The sequence below is a fragment of the Octodon degus genome, unplaced genomic scaffold (assembly GCF_000260255.1).
Source record: "Octodon degus isolate 3935 unplaced genomic scaffold, OctDeg1.0 scaffold00079, whole genome shotgun sequence".
NCBI lineage: Eukaryota > Metazoa > Chordata > Mammalia > Rodentia > Octodontidae > Octodon > Octodon degus.
The window spans coordinates 9,926,126-9,953,317 of record NW_004524655.1 but is presented as its reverse complement, the minus strand read 5'-3'; the positions used below and the strand labels follow the sequence as shown (position 1 = coordinate 9,953,317).

The 27,192-nt window shown below is 48.5% G+C and overlaps 2 protein-coding genes across 3 annotated transcripts in view; one reads left to right on the top strand and one right to left on the bottom strand.

Annotated features, from left to right (window-relative positions):
• Window positions 1–11,493: 11,493 nt before the first annotated feature.
• Gucd1 (guanylyl cyclase domain containing 1) lies at window positions 11,494–23,924 on the bottom strand. Of its 2 annotated transcripts, none has more exons than XM_023720953.1 (6): window positions 23,825–23,924; window positions 17,277–17,361; window positions 16,311–16,476; window positions 14,963–15,054; window positions 13,324–13,565; window positions 11,494–12,684 (listed from the first exon to the last, which is right to left on the bottom strand). In XM_023720953.1, the coding sequence occupies exons 2-6, from the start codon at window positions 17,285–17,287 to the stop codon at window positions 12,593–12,595; spliced, it is 603 nt and encodes a 200-aa protein (XP_023576721.1). In that variant the 5' UTR covers window positions 17,288–17,361; window positions 23,825–23,924; the 3' UTR covers window positions 11,494–12,592. The 2 variants fall into 2 exon arrangements, with proteins under 2 accessions (XP_023576721.1, XP_012371266.1); XM_012515812.2 differs by lacking the exon at window positions 23,825–23,924 and adding an exon at window positions 23,184–23,362.
• A 59-nt stretch (window positions 23,925–23,983) lies between these two features.
• The window catches only part of Snrpd3 (small nuclear ribonucleoprotein D3 polypeptide), a 21,116-nt gene continuing 17,907 nt past the window's right edge, over window positions 23,984–27,192 (top strand). The window contains exons 1-2 of the mRNA XM_004636321.2: window positions 23,984–24,276; window positions 25,748–25,891. Of these exons, the coding sequence (XP_004636378.2) occupies window positions 24,076–24,276; window positions 25,748–25,891 (345 nt within the window). The 5' untranslated portion in view covers window positions 23,984–24,075. The remainder of the gene's footprint in view (window positions 24,277–25,747; window positions 25,892–27,192) is intronic.

Below are 27,192 nucleotides of genomic sequence, written 5' to 3'. Positions count from 1 at the left end.
TTCTGAACATTAAAAAAATATATATAGCCAGTATATCCACATCTCCAACTCCACTAATTGAAACTGCGCCTCCGCCTTACCAGGCTTCCCAGGTTCGGCTGGCCTGTGACAAATGGGTTAGGGAAGCTCTAAAGGAAGGAGATGCTTCTATTCTAGCATTGTGCCCAATTGCCAGAAGACCAGGAGCTGCCCCTAGACGTGAAACACTTCCTCATTCTGTGCTCAAAGAGTTAAACAGAGCTACCACTGAGTACGGCATACATAGTCCTTACAGCACTAATTTATTAGAAGGCATTGCATTTGGCTATGAACTTACCCCTTCTGATTGGGAACATGATAAGAATGGTGGTTTCCTCAGCACAATGGGTAGTATGCGCACAAGAATATAAAGACTTGGTGATGGCTAAGTCCATCTCCAATATAAGCCAAAATATCCCTATTTCTTATGAAACGTTGGCTGGAGAACGACAGTGTGGAGATTTAGTACAACAAACCTTAGCCCCAGCCACAGTTGCACCGCAGATAGCTGAAATAGCAGTGCAGGCCTGGAAAAGAATACCAGACAATAAAGAAGCAAGTGGATCGTTTACTAAGATCAGACAAGGTCCACAAGAGCCATATGTTACCTTTATTGAACAGCTTAAATGAGCTCTGGAGAGACAGATAACCAATGAAGTGGTGACTGATGAGTTAATGTTAATGATGGCTTATGAGCCGGCAAATTCTGACTGTCAAACCATTCTTAAAGGCATAATGGAAAAAACAGAGACATCCCTGGCTGAGATGATTAAGGCATGTCAGATAATAGGAACTGTAACTCATTGCAATTCCTTGCTGGCTGCGGTGTGAAAACCAGCCACAAATTGTTATAATTGTGGAAAGCTGGGACATGTTCAAAAAGACTGAAAAAAAGAAAGAAAGAAAGAAAAAGAAAAATCAACCTTCTCAAAAATGTCCTTGTGGTGGCCTGCCCAGTTAGCTCAGTTGTTTAAGTGCCTGCTTGTGCAAACGCAGTCAGGTGCAGGATACCAGTGTTCGATCCTCTACTCCACATGCCTTATCAGACCTGCCCTTAAGGCAGCCTGAGTCGGGGGGAGGGGATCCTTTAAAAATGTCCTCGGTGTCATAAAGGATATCATTGGGCTAATCAATGTCGATCAACTTCTGACAATCAGAGAAACACCATACTGGGTATATCCCCAGCTCAGGAAAAAAAAGGGGGCAAAAGATTATGACAGCCCAACTGAACACCATGACAGATCTCCCTACCAATCCTTTCACGCCACAAGAGGAAGCGCTGGCATAGATTTAATTATACAACAAGATGTCTTATTAGAAATGGCAGGAGAGGGCTGACCAAATAGCTCAGCGGATTAAAATGCCTGCAAGCAGGCGCAGGGGCTGGGAGTTTGGATCTCCAGGCCTGCAGTGCCGCCCCGCCCCTGGGGCATGCTGAGACAGCAATTGACCCTGAGCCTGGTGGTGTGCGCTTGTAATCTGAGCTCTTGGGAGGCTGTAAACAGGCGGATCACTATGAGTGTGATCTAGTAGTCAGACCCTGAACACCGTGGAGATATTTCCCTAAAATACAAAAAAAAAAAAAAAAAAAAAGAAAGAAAGAAAGAAGAAATGGCAGGAGAAGTATATTTATTAGATTCTCAATTAAAAGGGCCATCACAAGTACGACATATGGGATTAATATCTAGATCCCATAGTTATAAAAATAATTTGTTTGTTACCCCAGGTGTTATTGACAGCGATTATATGGGAATTATAAAAATATGATTATGGAACACGAAACCAGTTAGAATCTAAAGGATCCTCAGCAGCACAGTTGGTCATTTGGCCTTATTTTTGAACTCAAATGCCTAAAAAGAAGAGAGGAGATCAAGGCTTTGGGAGCACTATATGTGTATTAACTGAACCAGTGACCCCTGCCAAGCCCACCTTAAGCTTAGTAATGCAGTCTCGAGAACTCCAGGGTCTGTCTGCTCAATACTGGAGCAGATGTTACCATATTTCCTACACAAATGTGGCCAAAGACTTAGCCAAAACCAAAAATGCCTAAACTACAGGGCATACGGGGATGGTCAGAGGCTTATCAGTGTCAAATCTCATTAAGAGCACAAAAGATCTAAATTCACCTATTCTTTGTTACATTACTCCATATATTCTTGAAACCCCTTTTGTTATCTGGGAAAGAGACTTTCCTTTCTTTCTTTATTTCTTTCCTTCTTTCTTCCTTTCTTTCTTCTTTTCTGCAAAGCTTCATTGCAGAGGGCCCTTTTCTTGATGCACTTGAGGGTGTGCTTGTCCTTGGAGACCTTGAGCAGCTCCATGGTGTGCCGCTCATGGAGGGCAAAGCTGCACACCTTCCAGATCATGTCCCCCATGAACTTGGTGTGTTTGGTGAGACACCCGAGATACTGGCTGTGCCTCGGTTTGCTCACATTCTTAGTCACCTTGTGGCCCTTGTTGAGGCCCATGGCCATGGGATAGCGGAGGGCCACGGCTACTCTTCTTCAGTGGTTGCTGTGGTGGAAGAGACATTCTTTCGATGTTTAACTGTACTATTGAAACCCCTTTTTTTGTAGGGGCCTCTGCAGATAATGTGCTACCCATACAACGGTGAACTACAGATTATATTTGGGTAGATCAATGGCCCCTTTCACACACACACACACACACACACACACACACACACACACACACACAAAAATTACATACCGCAGACACCTTAATATCAGAACAGCTGCAATTGGAACATATAGAAGAATCTACTTCTTCTTATGATACACCAATTTTTGTTAAAAAAAATCTGGAAAATGGTGGTTATTACAATACTTAAGAGCTATTAATATTATAATGAAACCTGTGGGACCATTACAGCTAGGTTTACCTAACACAAATTTAATTCCTTTTAACTATCAGTGTTTTTTTTTTTTAAATTTTTTTAGTTTTCTTTTTTTGTGTGTGTGCAGGGTCTCACTACATAGCCCACATTAGTCCTGATTTCTGCCTTCTAAGTGCGGGGATTGCAGGCGCATGTCACTGCACCCACACTAGTGTTTTATTATTGATTTAAAGGACTGCTTTTTTTTTTCAATACCATTAAAAATCCAAGATAAAAAACAAATTCACCTTCTCCTTGCCAACAATCAATAACCAGGGCCCGCAGAAGCGATACCATTGGGTTAATTTCCCACTAGGGATGATAAATAGTTCTACCACATGTCAATATTTTGTAGCCAAAGCGCTTACATCATATAAAAGTAGATATCCTTCCCATCTTATTTATCATTATATGGATGATATTCTAGTTGCCTCCCAGTCATTAACAATAAATCACCTAACAGAGTTACAGATAATATTATCAAAACAAAGACTTCAAATAGCCCGATAAAATCCAGAAACAACATCCCATGCAATCGTTAGGTCATAAATTTACTAGGGCATATTCTATTCCCTCTTCCATAAAATTAGATATTCCTAGTTCTATATCTCTCCCAAAGTTACAGTAGTTGTTAAAAAAATATAAATTGGCTGTGTCACTTTTATCCCACACATTCAGTCCACTCTTTCAACTGCTCTCTTCTTTTACCTGTGTCATAGACACTACCTGTCTCTTCCTCTGTCAGGCAGGCTCTCTTATACCTTAATGCTCTACTAGACATTCATTTTGTAGATCGCATTCCTTTAAAGGAGGAAATATTTCATTTTATTTTGATACCTCATCAACCATATTATATGGGAGTATTGGCTCAACATTATAACAATAAATATTTTTTTTTCAAATGGCTTCACACATCTCACTCCATGAAAAAGACCTTATATACCCCTGCCAGTCAGATTGCTGACCTGGTGGAGCATGCGATCGGATGAGCCATCCATCGGTGTGGCTTTGTTATATCAACCCTACTGGCTTCCTGTGGAAAAGATATCCATCCGGTCTTTTTGCCTGACAACCGTTATCTATTGGTTTTCACTACCAGTCTCTTCTGTATACAGTTCTCCTTATCCCATGATACCCTCTTGTCACATCTACAAAGAAACTCTTCCAACCTTTTCACCCTCCCACAATTCTGTCCGATCAACAGTTACAGGACTCACACTATATACAGATAAAAATAAAACTAGGGGAGTAATAGCTTGACAAATAAATCAAACATGGCATCATAGAGACACACTCCCTCATGCCTCCACACAATAAAATAAAATGGCAGCTATTTTATTGCCTCTCCAATTATTTAACCATTAACCTTTACATATTATTTCTGATGGTACCAATGCCTATGCCGGCTGTGTGCTACAGCACATTCCAGATACCATCATATCTTCTGCTCTTCATCCTCCATTATATTCTTTATTTCCCTACAACCTCCACTGTGAAGCCACTCATCTCTCACATACATTTATCATACAAAAATCACATCTTTTTTTTTCTTTTTTTTGGCAGAACCAGGGATTGAACTTGCCAGGGAAGCACTTATTCCACTGAGCCATCTCCCTAGCCCTCTAAATTACATCTTAAGCCACCTGACCTCATTACACAAGGCAGTAATTACGCTGACTCTCTATTACCTTTGTTTTTAGACCACTTACCAGCCATCAATTCTTTCACCAAAATGCTCGCTCTTTACAGAAAGAATTTCACAATCCGTTAACACGAGCTCAAGATACTGTTAAATCATGTAATCAGTGTATTCCTAATTTTCCTTCCTCCTTTGGAACCAACTCCAAGGGCTTAAGTGTTAATAAAATGTGGCAAATGGATGTTACTCATTTTCCTCCATATTCACAATATGTTTGGGTCTTGGCCCATATAAAGAAAAAACCACAAATCAAGCTAGCCAACATATTCTAGCTGCTATAGGAGTTATAGGCAAACCAACAGAATTAAAAACAGGCAATGGTGTATTTATGTATTCAGAATGGTTAGGATAGATATATAGTTACATTCTCTTAATGAATAGAGGGATTTGTTCTGATGGTGTTTGTAAATAGGATATCATGTCCGCATCTTGTACAGCAATTAACCACTAGGAAGAGAGTATGCAATGTGTTAATTATCGGAATTGTCCTACCAATTTGGTTTGAAACTGTCTCATTGCTATTTTTTCTCAATAAAATTATAGAGGAAAAAAAAAAGAAAAACAAAAAGAAATTTTTAAAAACAAAAAATAAATAAATAAAACTAATTCCAGAAGGATCTACATGGCACAACGCATGGCGAACTCTATAATCAGATTGTAAACATCGAGAACAGGATCATGAGACTGTCATCTGGGCTTTCTGGAACGCCTGCCCCCAAGTCAGCCCCTAACCTGGAGCTCTGTACTGTTTCGGCCTCGTGACTGAAAAGTGAAGAAGCCAAATCTTTCTCTAACTTTGTTCATGTCCTGATTTTCAGGAGAAAGGGCATTTCGGGGTGTAGTCTCTGGAACAAGAGAAAGAAATCATGAAGTAGAAGCTGTATAATTCATGAACGCATCACTTTATGTTCCTCTTGGACTGTAAAGCGTTCTGTAATTCTATACTTGAGAAACATTTTGCCAATGGTGGATCTACTGCAGCATTTAGGAATTCTATTGATTTCACAAACTGAACTGATACAGCAGTGACAAAGGGATTGTGTTGTCCCTTTTTGACCTCCTTTAGTGCCTACTTGATGTTGCACTCTGAGACGCCTTTGAAGAGCTGTGGTTGCCTATCTCACAGGGAAGTTTCTTCTATCAGTTCTGCAAAGCTTGGTTTATTGTGAGACATCACAATTTTTTGCCTTTAATTACCTGGAATTAAGGATAGAAACAAGGCTTAAATATATCTATTGGATGAATAATGAAACAAATAAAAGAATGTGTTTAATAAAAAAAAAAAAAACCCAGACAATGGTCCTGCTGATACTTCACATGCATTTGCCACATTTTATTCACAATGGGACACTGTTCACAAAACAGGAATGCCACATAATCCTACTGGTCAAAAAATAATAAAATGTTCACATCATAAAATTAAACAAACTTTAACACTATTAATAAAAAAAGAGGGAAAATAGGGCCCCCTGCCAGCAAATGGCATAATCTATTATCTCTGATGTTATTCAAACTCAACATATTATCTGATTCACATGATTTTTCTCTCCATCAATGGTCATCTCCTTACCTCTATCATTTTCATTTATCAACAACTCTACCTGCCCCTCATGTGTGATATAAAAATTACAAATTGGTCAATGGAGTGATCCAACTCCATTGATAACTTGGGGAAGAGGGTATGCTTCTGTTTTAACCCCTACATGTCCACTATGGGTCCCCGCTCACTACATCAGACCTGAACATGGGGTGACATCAAGGATTAAACAACCCGATCCCACAGATCCAAAGTCACCTAGCCCTGATGGACGCTAACCACTATGGTCCTCCACTGAGAAAGCAAGGAAGGATGACACGTCCTCAGGAATTGGTCACCTGGGGAAGCTTAAAACCTCTTACTAATGAGGTTGAAGATGCTCTTGTGCACACCCCTGAAGGATTTACTTTAGAGAGATTGTTCTTGATGATTTGGGCTAAAATCACAAAGAATTGTTATTGATAATTTGTTTGATATGCTGTGCTTGGCCTCTTGGATTATCGGCTCCTCTGTACAATACTCATGAAAATGTATGGATTCAGATGGCTTTCCTCTCTTAATCTCTCTTCCTTTTGTCTTAAACAGGGCCTTACTTTACAGTACGTACTGTGTTCCTGCCCCTGACCAGCCTGTAAGCCTGTTGGTGATATCAGAAACATAACTTTCCTTAGACCTATTGACTCCAAGCCAGCTTCTTATCAAGACCTTGCTCACTGGGGACCTGCATCTTATGACACACCATTTAGGAGTGTTAAAATTTATTACCTGTAAAGTAATGACTACACCTCATAACACCTGTGTACGATTTATAAGTTGCACCGGAGCCAAATGTCATAAATCATCTGGTAATTTAAAGTGCTCTAATTCTGATGAATGTATTTCTACTTATGGTAACATTCAACTACCCCTAGGATGGTTTTTTACATGTAATGATCATAGCTTTAATTATGTTCCCTCCAATCTCTCTGATGTCCCCTGTTGTTTAAGCAGACTGGCTATGATGCTTTCTTCTCAAACTGATCTAACTCACCACCAAACACAAAGCTATTTATTAAACAAAGAAAGGGGAGATGTTGGAATAAGAAAGAGTTAATGTAGAGATGAGCTAAATAAGCTGCAGGGCATGTGGGAGAGGGAAAAAGAAAACAGGGCAGCAACAGAGTAACTGAGAACACTTGGAACTGGAGGACACCCTGCTGTTGTGTCCTTGCTCCCAGGCGCCTAGTAGGTTCTCACATATAGTAGAGCCTAAACGTTAATCTTGGACACATACAATGAGATCTTGTTATGTTCACCTAAAGTAGCCCAAAGGCTGAGACTCAAGATATATAAAAATAAAGACCAAGGACGGGATGAGAGCCTGTTTGCTTGAGCCCTCGCTTTGCTGACATTGAGTGTCCATGTGTCTTTGTTTGTGGCCAGTGCCCGTGAGTCTCTCCCCATATTCCACTGTCTATAAAGTCTCCCCACTGGCACTCTGAAGGGCACTCCTCCGGATGTGCTAGGCAAGGCCTGCAGCTCTCTTCTGAGAATCCACAGAACCACCACTGGCCAACCTTGCCTTTTGCCTCTTGGTATTCATGTCCTCCGTGACCCCCAGTGTGTGTTGGATTTAGTGATGTAACCCACCCTCCCTCTCCAAAATGTTCTCTGTGCTACACTTGTGAATCTCAGCGATTTCCTTAAGTCCAAAAATCTGTTAGAAGCAGCTGCTCTGCTGGGTGAGTTCCTTTCTGTTAACGCTGTATTCTGGTCTCTGTACCCAACATGTGCCTGGCTACCATCTGCCACGTGACCAGGGCCTGTCTATTTTCATTTCACTAAGGTCAAGGACGCATCAACCCTTAAAGGTGAGGCCACTGACCTTTGCTGTTATTGGAGACAACCTCTCAGCTACCGACTCCCTTCTAACAGAATACTGCAGAAGTGGTGGGATGTCGCTTCTGAGGTTAGGTTATTAAGAGCCTGTGGCTTCCATTCCAAACCACAGAGTGCCCTCCACCCTCCACTTAGGAGGCCTAATGCTGGCATCCCTTAAGTGAGGCTGCAGGCAGACAGTCCAGGCCATCTGGCATCGAGAGCCCACAGCCCCAGCCAACAGCTTGACTGAAATGTCGTGAGCGGCTCTGAGCCAGAGGTACTGGCTCAGCCGCACCCAGATTCCTAATCACAGAGACTAGGAGATATTAAATGTTTTTTGTTTTAAACTAGCAAGTTTGGGGCTAAGTTTTCATGCGTCACTAGATGATAAAGTTGTATGATGTCTTCTACAACCAATATGTGGCTGATTTACTGGTTGGTTACCTGGAACCTGTTTTGTGATGTGCGCCTTGTGTCTTTCCCTGCACTGTGTGTCCAGTGCTCCTGGTGACTGCTGGTGTCCTAAGAGGGAAGTGGTTGCCTAAGGTGGTGTGTAAACAGGTGGCTCACTAGCAAAGGGGGTGCCATACTCTACCAGAAACCAGTCTTGACATTAGCAAGGTCAGGTAGCAGGTGTCACCGGAGCATTGGCTCTGAGGTGGCATTTTGAGTTAGGCCTCTGCTCTGGCCTGACCCTTTGGTTCTCAGCTGAATTTTTGCCGGAGTCCTAATCTGCACCCATGCTACCCCCACCCTGCATGCTGCCAGCCAGCTGCACCAGGCCTCTCCACCCTACCATCTTTGTCTCTCCTGCTTTAGCATCATCCACAATTGTATTTCCCATAAATGCATCTGGTGGCCACCTGGAGCCCACAACCCAAAACGTGACCCTTGAGTATGACGCCCTTCTCCTAGGGTGGGCCAAAGGCTCACGCTTAACTGCAAAGGGCAAGGTCGCTAGCAGTGTCCACAGACAATGGGCAGCATGCAGAGGACACTTAGTATGCTAACTGGTAAATTTAGCTGGGCACCTTATGGACAGGGCTTCACGCTGCCTCCAGGGGGGTCAGCTCAACCAGAGGTGTGAGTCTAGGGCCGCTCCAGTTTGGAGCAGAGTCTAAGACCTTGGTTAGAATGTCTATTGTTGCATGTCCACACCCCAGGCTGAGTCAGGATTGTGAGTTCAAGGCCAGCCTAGAATGTATAGTGAAACTGTCTAAAAAATAAAATTAGAATTGGGGAGTTGGTGGGGCCAAGGGGCAGTTAGCATGAGGACATTAGGTCAGAGGCCCAGACCCTATAATGAAGTGCCGGTCCTGGGGTAATCCTGAAGCTTCTAGATTACCCAGGATCTCCAAACACTTCTCAGAAGTGGAATTTTGTGTTTTGTTTGATTTTTTTTTCCTGCATTTTGTGCAGGGTCTCACTACACAGCTCCCAGCTCAGACTCGTAGTGATTCTGTTTTCAGCCTCCCCAGCACTGAGATTACAGGTGTGCACCACCATGCCGGACTCACTCAGCATGCCTGGGGGCGAGGCTAGTGTGGCATTTGGTGTCAGGGATCAAACCCAGCCCCTGCGCTTGCCTAAGCAGGGACTTAGTCCACTGAGCTGTCTTGCCAGCCCTCAGATGTGGAATTTTGAAATCAAGTTCTCAGATGAAATACCGGAAGTAGCCACTATCTGGCAGATAAGCGATGCTGGGGTTGGGAGTGGAGGGTGCCAAGAAGGCTAGAGTCCTGCCCACGAGGGTCCCCCTATCCTTCCTGGGCCCCAGTCTTTCTCACTGTCCCTGCCCCAGCCAGCAGCTCCTCCCACCCCCTTCAAGATGAACTGATGGAGCCCTGAAACCTCTATGCGCATTGCCTGTCTAGACCCTGCACAAGCATCAAGGCCTGAATGGAGGGGTTTGGGCCTGGAGAGCAAAAAACTGGGTCCAGGTCCAGCTAACACAGCACTTCCTGTGTATGCGCTGAGAACCTGGGAAGCAGATGGTTTTACAGATTAACTCCACTTCACCAAGGGCAGCCAAGGGCTGCCCCCACTGTGCAGTTGAGAATAATGTTTATTGAGAATGGCTCATTACAAACAAAATATATTTATGTATAAAATCTATGCAATGCAAAAGACCCCGTTTCCCTCCCCCCCTTCCCCAGTTAGCGAGACCAGCGCTGCCTACTGTTGTCCTCTGTGGCTTCCCGGGCTGCGCTGCGTGCAGTGTGAGCACAGGCGGGGCAGTCGTGCACGCTGCATGCTGTGGACAAAGTCCTCAACGTCTGGGTTTTCTCCAACCCCACTTCTGTGACTTGTGCAAGAATACCATATGATTCTCATCCTCCCTGTGACCCTCCTCAGGCAGTTGGGTCTTGGGGACAGGCAGCATCTTGTTAAATCAAACGGAGAGGTGACCTCTGTTTAATTTGTAAGTTGTCCCCAAAGCCATCACCTGGGCTCAGGGACTAAGCACTTCTGAATGTCCTCTGTGGCTGAGCTGCCATGACCACTTTCTGTGCAGGCCACTCCTCCCCACAGCTGTCCCAGCACACAGGCTGTGACTTATTTATATCCAGACATCTCAAAAGTGTCACTTCCTCCTACTGGTTTCCTCTGTACATTTATTCTCACAATTTTACCTGAATTGCTCCTGGGGATGCCCATACCCCACAGCTGCCATACGTAGTACTCCTGGGCTTGGAGCCAGAGTTCCCTGGGACTTCAGGCATCCAGCACTAAGGCCATGGAGAGAAGACCAGACTGAAGCCAACACAGGTTTCCAAAGCCCAGGGGGGCTGCCTAGCTAACAGCACCTAGGCACAAGGCTGCATCTGGTATCGAGAAACAGTACGGCTGGGCAGTCTGAGAGCCCTTGTAAGCAAAACCCACCTCTGACCCTCTGAGCTACCATGATTGGGGGAGAGGGGCTGGCTGGCAGGTGGGGAAACAACTGCCACCTGGTCACACTTCAGGCTTTGGAAGACCAAGCCCCAGGAGTGAGAGGATGGAGGGGCTATCCGGGTACACCTGTCTCTGCCAAAGGTAACCTGAGAGGGGAAGTGTCCCTATCCCCTGTGGGAACAATCCACTTCCCTTATTTTTATTTATTTATTTTTTGGCGGAACTGGGGATTGAACTCAGGCCCTTGTGCTTGCCAGGCAAGTGCTTATTCTACTGAGCCATCTCCCCAGCCCCAAACTCTTTCCACTCTGGAAAGCAAGGGGTGTGGGATTCAGACCACCGGCCAGGCTCCTCCTCTTTGAGCAAGAACATGGGCTGGCTTATCTGCTATGTGAAAAGAGGAGTCAGTGGCTCCAAAGTGCCTGCAATCTCACCATTAGTCCCAAAGTGGAAACTTAAATCTCAATAAAACAAGCTGGGTGCGGCAGTGAACACCTGTAATCCCAGCACTTACAAGGTAGAGGCAGGAGGATCGCAAGTCTGAATTCTGTTTGGGAAACTTATCAAGACCCTGTTTCAAAATTTTCCAAAGGACTGGGGATGTTGCTCAGTGCGAAGGCCCTGGGCTTGATCTCCAGTACTGCAGAATAAACTTGTCTCCCCCCGCCCCCCCCAAAAAACCCCGCAATTTAGGAAGGAACTAGTTCCAGCTGATGCTACCTGGAGGTGCTGGGTGATCCCGAGGAGGCGCTGCTCCTCTCCATCAAGACAAGAGACTCAGTACCCTGTGCAAAAGGTCTTGGTGTGAAAACTAGGGTAGGAGGTGGCTGCCGGCTGCCCTTCTCCCACTGCATCAGTGCAGGCCCACCCTCAAGAGACCTGGGGCTCCCTACATTCAGAGGAGGCCTCCACTGTCGAGATTTAGGCTGGTGTCAGGAGGCCTTGGAGGGGGAGGGGGGCACTAGGACTGTGCAGATGTTTATTCCTGAAGCATGTTCCCTGATGCCAGTCACTGGGCATAGCAGCGAATGGAGAGTCCAGCCACTACCCCATCTATGGAAGTTCAGTACCTGGAAGGCCGTGAGGAGCCCTGGTGTCCCCAGGAGCCAGGGCACTGCAGAGCCCAGTGGCTCAGAGGTGTGTCTACACTGCACAGTCAGGACCAGAGGCCATGAAGCAAGTCCCCAAAATGTGCACCCATGAGGAGGAAGGAGGCAGTGGTGACGGCACTCACCACAGGGACAGTGGGCTCTGCAGTACTTCCAGGAGAGCAGGGCTTCGGTTCATCTGTACTCACTAAACACACAGATGCTGTCCTACACATGACATCAGGTCAAGTGACCACTCTCTCCAGGTTCCTGAGGTCTACGGGGGAAACTGACTCGGGTTTCTCCCCTCGCCTTGTTTCTCTGTAGGAAGCAGCAAGGGCACCCTTGGGCCTATACTTCCTCTGGGCCTGACTGGAATCAGGCTCGATGTCCTGTGGGAGGCTTCCCTCCGACGGTCTGAGGATGCCTGCAGCAACCAACAGGTGTTTGGGGTAAGCAGCATGATAACACAGCACTGGGAGGCAAAGCAGATGTGCCAGTTTCCCAGAATTCCACGGGACTTTGTCAGACAGGCTAAGGCTCCAAGTCCCAGCAGCCCCAGGCCTGGGTGTCCTGAATGGGCCTGGCATGGGTAGGGCGTAGGGTCCAGGGACCCAGTGTCAGCTATCCAGATAGACAAAGAGGATGTCCTCATCTGTGCCATAGCTGGTTCTGGCTTCCTCAAAATTACTGATACTGGTGCTGCACATTCCTGCGGGACAAGGAGAGAAAGGTGGGGTCAGTGATTGAAGACAGAGTCCTCTCCCCACTAGCACCCATGGGAGCTAATTGAGGTCTGTGTCCCACTCGCCTAGCCACTCCTCTAAGCTCAAACACTCTCCCTCCTGCAAGCTCTCCTTCCCTTTTCTGACCTTCACAAGCAATTTTCTCTAACCTCTTCCCAGTTTAGTTGGTAAAATAAGTGAGGCCCAGAGATAGGAAGAAATATACTCTGGGCCATGAGGACAGATGAAGGAAGTAGCCCTTCCCTGCACCCTGAGGGTAGTAGGCAGACTGGAGCTAGGGCCAGGTCTTGCCAGACTTTCTAATGACTGTGCTCTTGGTCCTGGGAGTGGTGGAGGTGGGACCTGGGCAGCAGTGTGTGTGTATGCGTGAGGGGGGAGCACAGGGGTGGTGGCTACAGATGGGCACTGCTGCGAGTTTGTGGCTGGTGTGCCTCCCTGGCCAGAGGGGGCAGTCCAGAGCACTGGAGCCCAGCAAGAGGAAGAGTGCTGGGGACAGGCAGAGATAGGTCGTGGCCACAACAGATTGAATGGGAGGAAGTTAGGGGGTAGAGTACAGAGGACACTAAATGCAGACTGACCCAGCCCACCCGGCTCTAGGCACTCACGGTCTGCGTAGGCTGGGTTGTTGTAAAAGATACAGCCAGTGGCCCTGTTGTAGCCGCGCAGCACAATGAAGTGGCCTTGGTAGTCTGGGGTGCGACAGAAGCAGCGGTGGCCACTGGGGGCGAAGCAGCAGTACTTGACGGGGCTGGAGCACAGGTCGCAGTGCAGCACCCCGGAGTTCACCAGCACGATGGCTACGTGGCCCTGAGCCAGGTGCTCTTGGATGTCCTGTATGCTCACTGTGCTGTGGGTAGGAAGGCTCAGCTAGTGGGCAGGTCTGGTTGCCACCCCTGTTCCTGTGACATAACTGAGGAGCTTGGCTCGTCTTCCCTCTGCCCTGAGCTCCTTGTATATACCTAGAAAAGTCCTTGCTTGTCACTTTGGCCCAGGGTCAGCCCAGGGCCAACTACAGGACCCACACAGGGGTGGGGTGAGAGAGAGATGGTGTCTCAGGGAGCACAGAGTCAGCGGGGCTTCTCAGGAAGGGCGCAGAGGCGGTCAGCTTCAGACAGGTCCAGTCCAGGACCACTGAGCAGCAATGGAACTCCACGCCTCGCCTGGAGGGTGGCGTTCTGAGCCAAGCTCTCACTTCCTCTTTACCTCAAATCCTACATGGTTTACCTTGGGATCTGCCAGCCGAATTTCCTCCCTCAAATCTGAGCCAAGCTTGGCTCAGCCAGATTCCAAACCAAATGATTTTCTCCAAGGGCCATTTTTCTAAGGTTCCCTGTACAGAAGATATCGCTGCGACTCTGCCAGTCAGCAGCACTGCAGAGGAGTGGCCAGCTCAGCAGATTCTGGGAGGCGAACTCACAGGACCTGTCACCACAGGTCCTATGACGTATACCTCAATAGGCAGCAAATCCAAGCCAAGAGACAAAAGGGACAGAAGGGGCTTCAGCAGGTCGAGGTTAGGAGGGGCCCACTTGGGGCCACCTTCGTGAATCGTCTCTTCAGGACCAGCAGCAGCGACATCATGAGTCTGCCACAGCTCAGCTTCGGCTGCATCCTTGGCAGCTGGACTTGCTGCCTTGACTAAACCTGCAATTTTTCTACCTGGAAGAGCAGGCAGTGTTCCAAAGAGGTATATAAGACAAAACTGTCTCCGGGACAAAAACCAGGAGCAGCTGAAGGGAGGCCTACAGCTTATGGACTAATGAGTTAGGATCACACACTGCCGCGTCTTCTCTAATCAGTAAGACAACAACTGTGGGGGGCCCCTAGAGGAACACTTGCTGCCTTTCCTTCTAGTAGTGTCAAAGGAGGCGTTTCCCTGGCTTCAAATCATCTATCATGTGGTGACATCATGTTAAGGACTATGAAACATAAATCTGTACAATAAGGGAAAATCCGAGAGTAGCCCGGACCCTCAAGGGCTGGCCAGTCTGACTTGCTCACCTGTCCCTCCAGCACCTGCTCAAGAGCCAACTCAGGCCAGGGCCTGGGTTACATAGCCCCACTTGTCCCCATTTTATAGATGGCAAAACCAAGGTACAGAGAGGCAACTCTGAGTGTAGGAAACCCCCGTTCTGCTCAACTTGAGCTGCAATCTTTTCCAAATGTCATTCTAAGCAGCCTCCCACTGCAAGTCTCCCCAGGGTCAGTGGCTGTATAAGGAAGGGTGGGCTGCAGAGGGCTCACCATTTCTCCACAAGCACCTTGCAGGCCTTGGCTTGTGCGAACAGCTGGTTCACCCGGGTCTCCTCTGTGTCAAAGTGCTTCCTATAGAAAGACTGAACAGAGAAAGACAGGCTGGAGTGAGCACTACCTTGGCTAGCCTCATGTCACTGGGATGCAGCAGAGTGTGTCACAGAAAGAGAGGCATGGGAGGGCTGAGGAGCCCTGCCGTGGGGCACCACGTCCTGTCAGAAGGCTGTTGTTTGTCCCATGCTAGGGAGGACACAGGTGCATACAGAGGAATGAAGAGCACCCTTGAATGAATGGCTGGGCTCAGGTCATCCTCTAGCAAACAGGGACAAATTTGAGCCTGAAGAACATGGAGGTACAGACCCCAGCCAGGACAACTTAGCCAGGCATGGTCCACTGAACATACTTTATTTGGTACAAGGGCCTTACGTGGGCCAGAATCCCTGGGAAGGCTGAAGAGAACCTGCTTCTCAGGCCCATGTCTCTGCCTCGACCAGGCCACGTTTATCAGCTTTCTTCCCCTGGCCTGGAGGGCTCACAGGAGAGTTAGGCTGAATTTTCCCTGGCCACCACATGAAAGCCTGTTGTCCAGTAAGGTGACTGTTTTGTCAAGTTTTGAAGCCTGGGCCAGGATCTGCTTGGAGGCAGGTAAAACTGGCCCTCACTTTGCATGGGGGTAGAACACACTGGTGTGCTGGCAAGCCATCGAGGTTGGCATTATTTTTCAATTATAGAGAGAAAAAAAAAAGGAAGGAAAGACAATATTGTTTCTTATTTCAGAATACCAGTTGCCAAGCTTAGAACTGGCTGTCCTGGCGAGAAGCAAGAAAACAGGCAAGTGTGCCAAGTACAGTTGCGTGTGCCTGTCATTCCAGCTACTGAGGAGGCTGAGGTAGGAGGATCCTAAGTTCAAGGTCAGCCTGCACAGTTTAGCAAGATTCTGTCTCACAGTAAAGGGGTTAGCAATATACTTCCGTGGCAAAGCCTTGCCTTGCATGAGCAAAGCCCTAAGCTCAGTCTCCAGTACTACAAAACAAAAACAAAAGCAGGCACGCGATGGCCATGTGAGATCAGTGCTCTGGGACACTCAGCCTGGCTTGGACCAGGTGACAGCAGGAAGAAAGCAGAAAGGCAGATGCCGTCTGCACATCCTCTGAGCATGCATTCACCTCTCTGGCTGGCTTGCAAATCCTGCTAATAGCCCATCTGCCACTGCCCCAATCTCTGCCCTCGTGGGTCTGTCTGGACACCCTGGCCTCGATCATGCTCTCTTACAACGTCCACATCTGGACAGTCCATGACTCTCTGTGGCCCCCCGTGAGAGGACCCACTGGCTGCTCACCTGGTTCTTGTAGCCCTTGTCAACACCCAGGGTCTGGGTACAAAAGCGGTGCCTCACGCCAAAATGGCGCATCAGGTAGGCTAGGTCGATGGTCCAGATGCTCCTGGTCAGCCGCAGCTCCTGCAAGGCGCTCTCAAACTCTCCATCGTCCAGCTGGCCTAGGTACCTGCAGAGAGACAAACTGAGGTCAGCTTGCTCATGAGGAGAGCTGGACCAGGTCACCTTCTACCCACGGACCAGAGAGCCACTGTCAGGGCCTCTTCCTCAAAGGCTCTGTCCTTCATGAAACTCTACGACCTGTCCAAAGCTGCCTGAGCACAAGCTGAGGACTATTGGGCTGCCTGGGTGCTGTCATAGCCTCAGAATCGAGGACTTGGGTCTACTGCTTAGGTCTTCTGAGGGCCATGAGACCTTGGGCACAAAGGTGCTCTCTCTGGTGTCACTCATTTCACCATGATGAGGCCCTTGCATCATGTCAGTGGTTTTCAAAGGTTCAAGCAACTCTGTTGTTGATTTCTACTCTTCCTGGAATTCTAGTATGTAAAACAGGCTGATCTGAGATTCCTGACAGCAGACTGAAATCTCTTATCGGAGGTGATGGGTATCGGCCTTTCTAGCTCTGATGGTCCAGGCTCCTGAGATATTCATGTAGCCCCAGCTCAGCTGCCTCTCAGGAGCCTGAAGCCAGGGGGCAGGAGGTCAGTCTATTCCAGCCACAGAGCTTTTATGTGGGACAGGCCCATGCCGCTAGGATTTCTCTGCCCCGAGCTCCCAGATCTGAGCAGAGATCTGGGTGAGTCAGTTCACTCTTTATTCACCTTTGCAGACGGAACAGGAACTGTGGAAGCTGGTCCTCTAGCATGCCTGAACCAAAGATGGCTGCATGGACAGTGACTCCCACCCAGGTCAGAGGAGGTGGTATGGATCGGGAGGCCTGGGCCCCCCGCCCTGGGCCCACCCACTCACCGCAGCACCATCCTGGAGCAGGCTAGGCCGCAGTCCCAGTGGTAGAGCTGCTGAATGATGGGCACAGGCAGCTGTACAAAGTCCCCTGCATGGAAACAGAGGGAAGCCTCAGCCTCAGCACAGTGCCAAGTGCTGCCACCCACTGAAGACACAACCATCGCCACCTGTGTAGGCAATGCTGGGGCTCACGGGCCTTCCCACAGCCCTTCATTTGCCTTATGCCACCAGTGATTGCCCAAGGAACGCCAGCTGGAGCCAGTCAGTCCTACTCAAAGTCCCACAGTGGACTGGCTCCCGCACCACTCAGGACGAGACCTTCAGGGCTGCTTCCCTAGTACCTTCTGCTTCCTCACTGCCCTTGTCCTGCTCGGTCCCTGTCACCCAGGGCCTTTGCACACCTGTTCCCTCTGCCTGGATGCTGCTGGCTCCTGCTCTCACTTCTCTGAGGGGCGCCTGGTCCTCCAGTAGGTCTACTCAAGAACTCATGCTTTCCCTCAGAGACCTTTTTTTAGGAGGCAGCAACAGGGGCTGTTTTGCTTCCTGCTGTCAGACCAAAGCTGACCCGTGGCAGCATTCAGCAGATTAAAGTTCAGAGGATCTCAGGAGTTTGCCTAACTCCTAACTACCAACGGATGAAGGCCCCAGCTAGGAGGAAGGGCTGCCATAAAAACTATATATGCAGACTACTCCTGGGAGCTCCATTACCACTGTCCCTGGCAACATCCCAGTCTGTCCTTGGCAGGCTGTGAAGTAGGACAGAAAGGGCCTGACCTGGGAGTTCCAGTCCCAGCTCTGCCACTGACTGGCTGTGGGCTGGGCAAATGACTTCCTCTCACTGAACTGCAACCATGCCTGAAGTGGAGACCTTTGATCAGACTTGGTCATTGGACTGACAAATATTTTCCAAGGAAGGACCTGGCACATCTACTGCGGTGGTATTGAGTAAATGAGGTCCCTGTCCTGGTGGCAGCCAAAACTAGCAAATTATGAAATAATCACCATGTTTTGTTTTGGCGGAACCGGGGATTGAACTCAGGCCCTTGCGCTTGACAGGAAAGTGCTTATTCCACTGAGCCACCTCCCCAGCCCCCAATCACCATGTTTATAGCAGCACAGTTTGTAATAGCCAAATCATGGAAGCAGCCCAAGTGCCCATCAATGGATGAATGGATAAAGATGTGGTCTTTTTATATCATGGAGTACTACTCTGCCATAAAGAAGGATAAACCTGAGACATTTCTAGCTAAATGGATGCACTTTGATACCATGTTCTTAAGAGAAATAAATGGGCACATATGTTTAAATACCTCATTGTTTCTCTGCTGTGAGAAAATGAAAATGTAAGTAAGGACCAAAACACATAAAGAATATTGGGAAATGGGAAGAAAATATTCAAATGAAGAGAACAAGGGAGCGGGGAGGGAGAAAAGAAGGAAGGAACAAGCAATAAAGCTTTTGTAAATCAGGAGGGAAAGAAGGGTTGAAGGAAGGGGAGGCGAATGGAAAAAAAGGAGAAGCAAGATCTACTACGTACAAACACAAATTCCCTATAATTGTACAGCAATTAACCACTAGGAAGAATGTATGCAGTGTGTTAATTACTGAAACTGTCCTACTGATTTGATTTGCAACTGTCTCATTGCTATTTGTTTATCAATAAAATTATGGGGGAAAAATTAAATTAATTTAAAAAAGAAAAAAAAATTCCCTATAATGAATGTTATTAGGTATATCTAAACCTCACTGATATTTATTTGTTTGTTTGTTTGTTTGTTTGTTTGGTACAGGGTCTCAGTACATAGCTCAGACTTGTAGTGATCCTCCAGTCTCAGCCTCCCCAGCGCTGGGATTACAGGACTGCACTACCATTCCCTGGTTCAGGGCCCTCGCATGGCATGCGGCACCGAGCACTGAACCTGGTTCCTTACGCTTGCCAGGCAGGTGCTTAGTCTGCTGAGCTATCTCCTTAGCCCCCAAATTTTTTAAAACACAAAAAAAGAGAGAAAGAGAGAGAGAGAGAGAGAGAGACAGGCAGGCAGGCAGGCAGGCAGGCAGAGAGCAGCCTAGACTGGGAAAATGGTGGAGCCATGCCCAGAGAGGTGTTCGGGAGCACAGGACAGACAGCGAACAAACAGGGAACGCTGAGGCCCTCAGGCCAGGGCCAGCAGGACACTCCTACTCTGCTACCCCAGGGAACTGGACAAAGTTCTGAGCCTCAAACACTACAAGGGACTTCTCTATACTGGTCACCACTCCTGCCTACTGTGACACCTATTCAGCACTTGTAACCCCAGCTGGCCCATGTTTCCCCATCAGGAGGGTCTCCAGTGCCTCTCCAAGACAGTCAGACTGGCTCCACACAGAACCACCCTGGGAGCCAGGCCAGCCGCCCCACTGCTCTCCGGCTCACGCCAACCCGAAGGGTTACTCAGCAGTCTTGGCGTCGGCACTGCCTGTTCAGACCTCTCACCTTTGTCCCAAGTCTCAGACTCCTACCCTCCCCTATCTTCCCGGTCTTTGGAGCCTAGCTCAGGCTGTTCTCCAATCCCAGGCCGTGTCTATTCTTCTGCGCCCGAGTTCATGCTCAGCTCACAGGATGAAACCTTTACATGGAGTTTGTTTACATCTTGCCGGGCAGCTTGTGTATATCTAAGCTCAGGGCCCTGTGACAGCTCCTGGCTGCTCTTCCCCTCCAAGGGTGTGCAGCAGGCTTGGGGGAAGGCAGGAAGGCAAGGGTAAGGCCACTTGTTGGCCGAAGCCACTGGCTTCTCTGTGCCTCCTTCCTCCTCTGTGAAATGGACTGCTGCAGACGTGCAGGGTGCCACGAGCGCTCAGCACAGCAGCAGACACCACGCTCTTTGCCTGCTGACAGGAACCCTCCCTCCAGGTGGGACAGGGCGTGCTGAGCCTCGGCCTCTAAAGAAACCCAGGTTCTTCATTCAAGGCCTCTGCACACTTGCTTCCTACAACTGCCATGATTTCAGTCCTGCCTGTCCTCTCCCGAACCCTACCCCTCTTCGGTCCCCGCACAGCAGCCAAGGAATCTCATCCAGTGTCACACTGCTCATACAATAAAGGTCTCACTTCTTACCTGAAGGCCTGCAGGCCCTGCCCAACCTGAGCCCACCAGACTCATCTCAGCCTTCAACTGGGTTCCAGTTACTCCGCGAACCCAGAAGCCCTCGTTTTACCCCAGGGCCTTTGCATGTATGGCATCTTCTGTCTGCAACTTCTCTTCCAGTTGCTGCTCTTGCCATTCAAGTCCTAGCTTAACATTTCTTCTGTGAATATTTTGTTCTGTGTTTTAAGGAGTAAAGGGTCCTCTTCAATGCTTAGCAAAAGGAATAATAAAAGAGGGTATCTCCTCTGTAGACTAGGCCAGGTACTCTGGTCTGAACACACTTCCCCAAAGTCATCCCCACTGTAGTGATACTAAGAAGTGGAGTTTGGCGGGTAAGTGATTCCATGTGGAGGCTCTGTCCTCCTGAGTGATAAATGACCGGATTATAAAAGGGTCAGAAGGAACTAGTTTAGGCCTCCCCCGCCATGCTGATGGGCTAAGTGAGGACACAGAGTTCTTCCCCTTTCCAGCACTTCCCACCATGTAAGGACACCTCAGCAGAGCTATTCCTGAAGAATGGGCCTTTACCAGGTACTACTCCTGTCAGCACCTTGATCTTGGATTTTTAAGAACTGTGAAAAATTTAATTTCTCTCATTGACAAATTACCTCAACCTCAGGGATTTTGTTACAGTTATGCAAATGGACTAAGCAAGGAACACATTCACTTTGTTTGCCGTTATTTCTGGGGTCTGGTGTCTTGACGCTCGGCAGAAATTCAATCACTTACTACTTGTTAGCAGTCACTGTGAGTCAGGCTCTGCGTACACAAATGTGACCAAGGACTAACCCCGATCTCTAGGAAGTAATATTCTAAAGTAGTTCCCCACGACACGCTGGGTGGAGGAGCAGCTCTCTGTGGGGTGTGGCACTCTCAGGGTGGTGTCTTCTCTTTCCAGAACCCCTTACTCTGGCTATAAATAGCCTTGTTTTTCTCTCCTGAGGCTGATTGCTCTCCAGCCTCTGCTCTTGCATAATCTAAACCAGAATGCTGTCTCCCTTCTCTGACCACTCAAATGTTCCAGTCTCTCTCTAAGAACCTCTCAAAGTACAGCCCTTGAGGTGACTTCTGCTTTCCACACCACAGACTGAGAACTCTGGCTGCAGGTGGGAACAGGGCTGCATCTGTCTCCTTCAGTCCTTGGCAGACATTCAGTGTTGTTTCATTTTAAGACAGAGTCTCTGGTCTATGTCGCTCGACTGGCCTTGAACTCAGGGCGATCCTCCTGCCTCAGCCTTCCAAGTACAGGGAATACAAGTCTGTGTCACCATGCCTGGCTTACAGCAGACATTCAGAAGTGTTTGGTAAATACTTTTCCAAAAAGGCCTCATCCCTTGTGATGCCTATTACTGCTTACCACTGCAGTGCCTGTTGTCCCAGGCTTCCCGCCTACAGCCTTTTGTTGGAGGATCTTTCCTGTCTCTGTGGCCTGGCCTCTGGCACTACCTGGGCCATCTCCACTGGGCTGTGACCCTCTTCATGCCTTCCCTGTGCATTTCTCCCAAAGGTGTACAGCACAACTGCTCTGCAGAGCCCCAAGAGAACCAGCTGCCTGCCTCTCCTCTGCTTGCCCTGAGCCCTACAGTTCCTTGATCCTAGGGCTCCACAGGGTAAACGTCTCCATATGGCCTCCTTGTCTTGGCTTGGGCAGGTCAGCCCGTGTGGAGATGTTCCTGTGGGAGGTGATAACCAGAGGCGAGATCTTGGCACTTGTTGTGATAACAGCTCTACCCTTCCAAGCCCAAAGCTGTTAGATGTTGATCCCTGGACCCAAGAGACTACCCAACTAGAGAGCTAGTGTTTGCCTGGTAGGCCCTGGCCTGGCTACAGTTGGTGGCTGTCCACCCACTGTCCCTGGGCACTTAACCCTCTCAGCCTTGGTCTGCTGTTCTGCCAAACTGCACAAAACACCAATAACCCAGACAAGGATTGCTATGCAATTTAATGAGACTGCCTCACAAAAAAGGTCCCTACAAATATCAGCCATTACTCCACCAAGGCAGAGGAAAGGTGCCTGGTTACACACCACAATGTTAGCTAACTGGAGGAGAAGGGACACAAACCCCAGTACTCAGTACAGCACCGGTACCTACCTATTCTATGCTGCAATCACAAAAGAGACCACAGCCTGGGTGTGATGCCACCTTAGGTCCTGGGTCCCATAAGCTCTCCACCTCCACCGTGAGTTAGCACCTCGCCTGACAGTTTACTAACATCAGCCCTGTGCCTTAGCACAACAGAATTCTTAACTTCCTCCTTCCCCACTTCTTGACTGAAAGTCAGTCTTGGTCTCAGCCCTAAGGATGACCCAACGTGACTTCCTCCCTTTTCCCCACTCCTAGGGGGCAGGGAGCAAGGGGCTCTGTCTTTCTCGGGGCAGAAGTAAGGAGAGTGAAGAACTTGCAGTCAGTCTCTATCCTGAGTTTGGGAGGCCATGGGAAAGGGCCCTCCCCTGACTGGGTGCTCTCGGGCAGTTCCTTCCCTTTCGTGGCCTCAGTTCCTCCACGAGGATCTCCCAAAGTGGCCCCAGGACTAATAATTTCTGGGGAAGACCCTGCCACCCAGACCCTCCCTCGTGAGTCCCAGCCCCAGGAATACTAGGAAAGCCCAAATGAAGACGGGCTGGGGGAGGGAGCTAAGGCAGGAATGTCCACTCGGGCAGGTTTCTCAACCTGGGCTGCAGCGGCAGTCAGTCCAAGGTCGTGCAGCCGGACCCTGCACTACGCTAGGGCACAGTTCCACTCGGTCCCCGGGATTGAGGGCTGGGCCCTCAGAGAGGCACTGACCGGGATCCAGCTGCGCCTTCGCTGCTTCCGCCTCCGTCCTCATGACCCGGGCAGCGCGGGGCGCCCATGGCCCCGGTCCGACCCCGGCTGCGCCTTTGACTTCTGCTGGTGCGGCAGCACAGGCAGCGCGGGCCGGGCTCCTCCGCCGGAGTCGGCTGACCGGCCACCCCAAACCCCGCCCCGCCCCTTCCAGGTCTGGGCGCCGAGGCCCCGCCCCCTCGCTAAGCCCCGCCCCTCCCCTGCTCAGACTTCAGTTTCCAGAGGCCCCAGCCTCCGGATTCAAGCCCGCCCCGGCCATTTGCAGTCGCGGCTTTTGGTGGCCCCGTCCTCCGCCGACGCGCAGGCCCTGCCACGACGTGATCCCCAGAACCCCGCCTCGTCCTCTGAGTCCCGCCCCGGAACCTCGGCGTAGAGCGAACATTGGGTCCTCAGAGACTCAGCGCCTTTGCAAACTCCGCCTCCGCGCGGCCCGGCCCTTTGCAGCTTCAGGTGTTAGCTCTGGTCCCGCCCAAGGCGTCATGGAGGCGCCAAGCAACGGCTTTCCCACTCCTGTTAGGGACTGCCCCGGGCCGCGTCCCCCTCCACACCTGTTTCTCTACCTATAGGATGCAATATCTCGCCTCGCTCGGGGTACCCCTTACCTGGCGGGCATGGGGTTCAAAGGTTAATTGTGAGGGGAGGTTCCACCCCTTCTCCGCACTTCTTGCTGTTTCTGATAAGAAGGCCAGGACCCAGGTGTCCTGCCATCAGTAGCCGGTGGGTTCCTCGGCGGTGTGAGCGCTCCCCACCCCCACCCCCGAGCTCCTCAACTGGCTCGAGAGCCCTGTCATCCGCCTCCTCTCTTCCTGTTCCGGAACTATATTATCAGAGTGCTTGTTTCCCACCCGGCGGAATGAGGAGGAGGAAGAGATTAGACTGCGTTCACCGCTGGGGAAAGGAAAGGGATGGGCGCTGCGCGTGGCATTTTGGGAACGCGTGGTATTCTGGGAGCGCGCGGTCCGCCATTCGTCTTCGCACGCCTTCCCCATCATATCTCTTCTGTTACCTACCAGCGCCGAAGAGGAGGAGAAGGAGGACTAGAAGACCACAACTGGTGAGAAAGGACTTAAAGGGGGTACAAGGGGAGGCCCAGGCGCCCGAGAGTCTTGAGAAAGCTTCGCTGCAGAGGAGTAGGGGAATTGGAGGGAAGAGAGCGGGAAGCCTGGGCCACCCAAACATTAGCTTCGCCTCACTAGCGCTTTTAACATTTATTAGCTTTTCCCCTAAAATAAATGGCTTGCGCTGTTTGTACCTCTCCAGGTCAGTGGTTTTCGAAACATTCAGGCAGTAATCTTGAAATTATTTTCTATAATGACTCGCAGAAGGCTTTTGTCATCCTTTATGGCATTCTTTGCATTTCTGCTCCCAGTCCCCTTTCTGGCAGGGGTCTCATGCTTTCCACGCTACGGGAGTTTCAATAAGTTTCTCTGTGTTTAAGCTGTACGTTCTATTGATTTTGTACATGCTTCCACGTTCTCATCGGGTCTCTTTGGGGTTTGTTTTGTTTTGTTTTGTTTTGTTTTTTGGTGGAACCAGGGATTGAACTCAGGCCTTTGTGCTTGCCAGGCAAGCACTTATTCTACTGAGCCATCTCCCTGGCCCCTGTTTTCTGTCTTTTTGAGACAGAATATCGCCACGCAGTTCAACCTGGCCCTGAATCCACTTTGTCACCCAGGCTGGCCTCGAACTCACAAAGATCCTCCTACCTCCACCTCCCCAGTGTTGGAATTACAGTTGTGTACCACCACGCCCTGCTTGAAATTTTCCTTTTAGCCTTGGTAGGAAAGTGGGATGGTCAGAGGGCTTCATTAAAAGCAACCCCTACCTAGATTTGTCTGGGTAATTTAGTCTGTTTCCTTTAGGACCGTATTCACGAGCCACATGAGGTTGTTAATCTTGGAATATGGCTAGTGTGACTGAGAACTTTTTTAAAATTTTGTTTAATTTAAATAGTTACCTATAGACAGTGACCACAGCTCAAGTGTGTATCATGATTCTTAAACTGGAGTCACCCACACTGTGGGTTGTCAGGTATATTCTGCAAATGTGTTCCATCCGCCTCCTGTGCAACATACATACCATGTTGTTAATGGTTTTGGTAAAGAGGCATACAGTGGGGAGGGAAAAGGGGGACATTCTTTTCTTTCCTGTTAACTTTCCCCTCTGTTCAGCCTACTGTCCTGCCCACATCAAATTTTGTATGTGCTTACCATATTGAGTTTCCCAAGTCAGAAACTGATCTCTTTCTATAAAAAATAAAGCTTTGGCATTTTAAGTTTTTTGTTTTTGAGTCAGGGTCTTGCTGTGTAGTTCAGGCTGGCCTGGAACTCATTATGTAGCCCAGGCTGCCCTCAAACTTGCAGCAATCCTCCTGCCTGAGCCTCCTGGTACTGGGATCACAGGTGTGTGCCACCACACAGTATGTGTTAAGTTTTTATTTGGCTCATCTTTATACATTTTTCTGGATTGCCAAGGTTTTTCAGGCCTCTCAAGAGATAAACTGATTTTTGTTTCTCTCACTGTAGAACTCTCTCCCTGTCAAGATGTCTATTGGTGTGCCGATTAAAGTCCTGCATGAGGCTGAGGGCCACATTGTGACGTGTGAGACAAACACTGGTGAAGTATATCGGGGGAAGCTCATTGAAGCGGAGGACAACATGAATTGCCAGGTACTCACTCAGCTTTGCATCTAAGGATGTGGGGGTTTTGCAGGACAGAAAGGTGCTGATGGGAGAGCTGTATGAAATTGTTCTCATTTAACAGTTACCTAGCAAATAGCTCATGTGTGCCAGGTACTCTTAACAGATTCTGGGACTTTGCACAAATATGGAGACAATCTTAAGGCAGAAGAGCCATTTACATTAAGTCCCCCACATACAAACATTCAAGATGCAAACTTTCCCAGGTGTACTGTATAAGATTCACGTTGTTGGACTTAGGAAGGAATCTGACTATGAACATTCTCCTGGAATGACTCATTCATAAGTTGGGGACTTACTGTATTGGATTTAGTCTTTAGTTTTTCTCCATCCTGTTACCATTTTAGGGGTCTATTTGAGAGAAGTGATTGTATTTAGAGCCATTATGTGCTCATATATGCTTTGCAATTAGCAGAATCATCAATTGACATACTATATTTGCCTTTTTTCTTGAAAGAGAATCACATTTTGATTATTGTGTGAGGTGAGTTAGGTTTATCAATAATCTTGAAATCCATGAAGGAAGAATGGATGGGCTAGGGCTGTAGCTGTACGGAGACAATGTTAAGGTAGAAAAGCCATTTACATTAAGTCCCTCACATACAGACATTCAAGCAAACTTTCCCAGCTGTACTCTATATGATTCACATTGTTGGATTTAGTGGTAGAGCGCTTGCTTAGCATACATGAAAACCTGAATTCATTCCCCAATGCTGCAAACATAAATCAAGTAAGGCAATGAGGTGAAAGGACTCATCTACAGAGTGTTACTCTTGCTGCTGGTGGAGCAGTTTTCTGAGATGAAAATAGCACTACTTTGTCTTTTGTATACTGAAGTGAATTTTTATGGCATTACTTTGCAAAGTGTATGAGCATGTACTCTTTTTAAACAGTTGGTTAAGAAGATGGTCTTTGGAAACAGAAATGTGTTTGAATCCTAATTATATGGCCTTAGGTATATTAAGCACCTTAGTCTCTTCAGCAAAATGAGAGTGGTGTTATTTTGATATTCTGAGATGCAGATGCCAATTCAGAACTAGATATGCAACAGATTTATTAGAAAAATGGCCCATCAGGGGCTGGGGAGATAGCACAGTAGAATAAGCACTTGCCTGGCATGTGCAAGGTCCTGGGTTCAATCCCCGGTTCTGCCAAAAAAAAAAAAAAGGATTTATTTTGCCATTCGTCTTCGCACGCCTTCCCCATCATATCTCTTCTGTTACCTACCAGCGCCGAAGAGGAGGAGAAGGAGGACTAGAAGACCACAACTG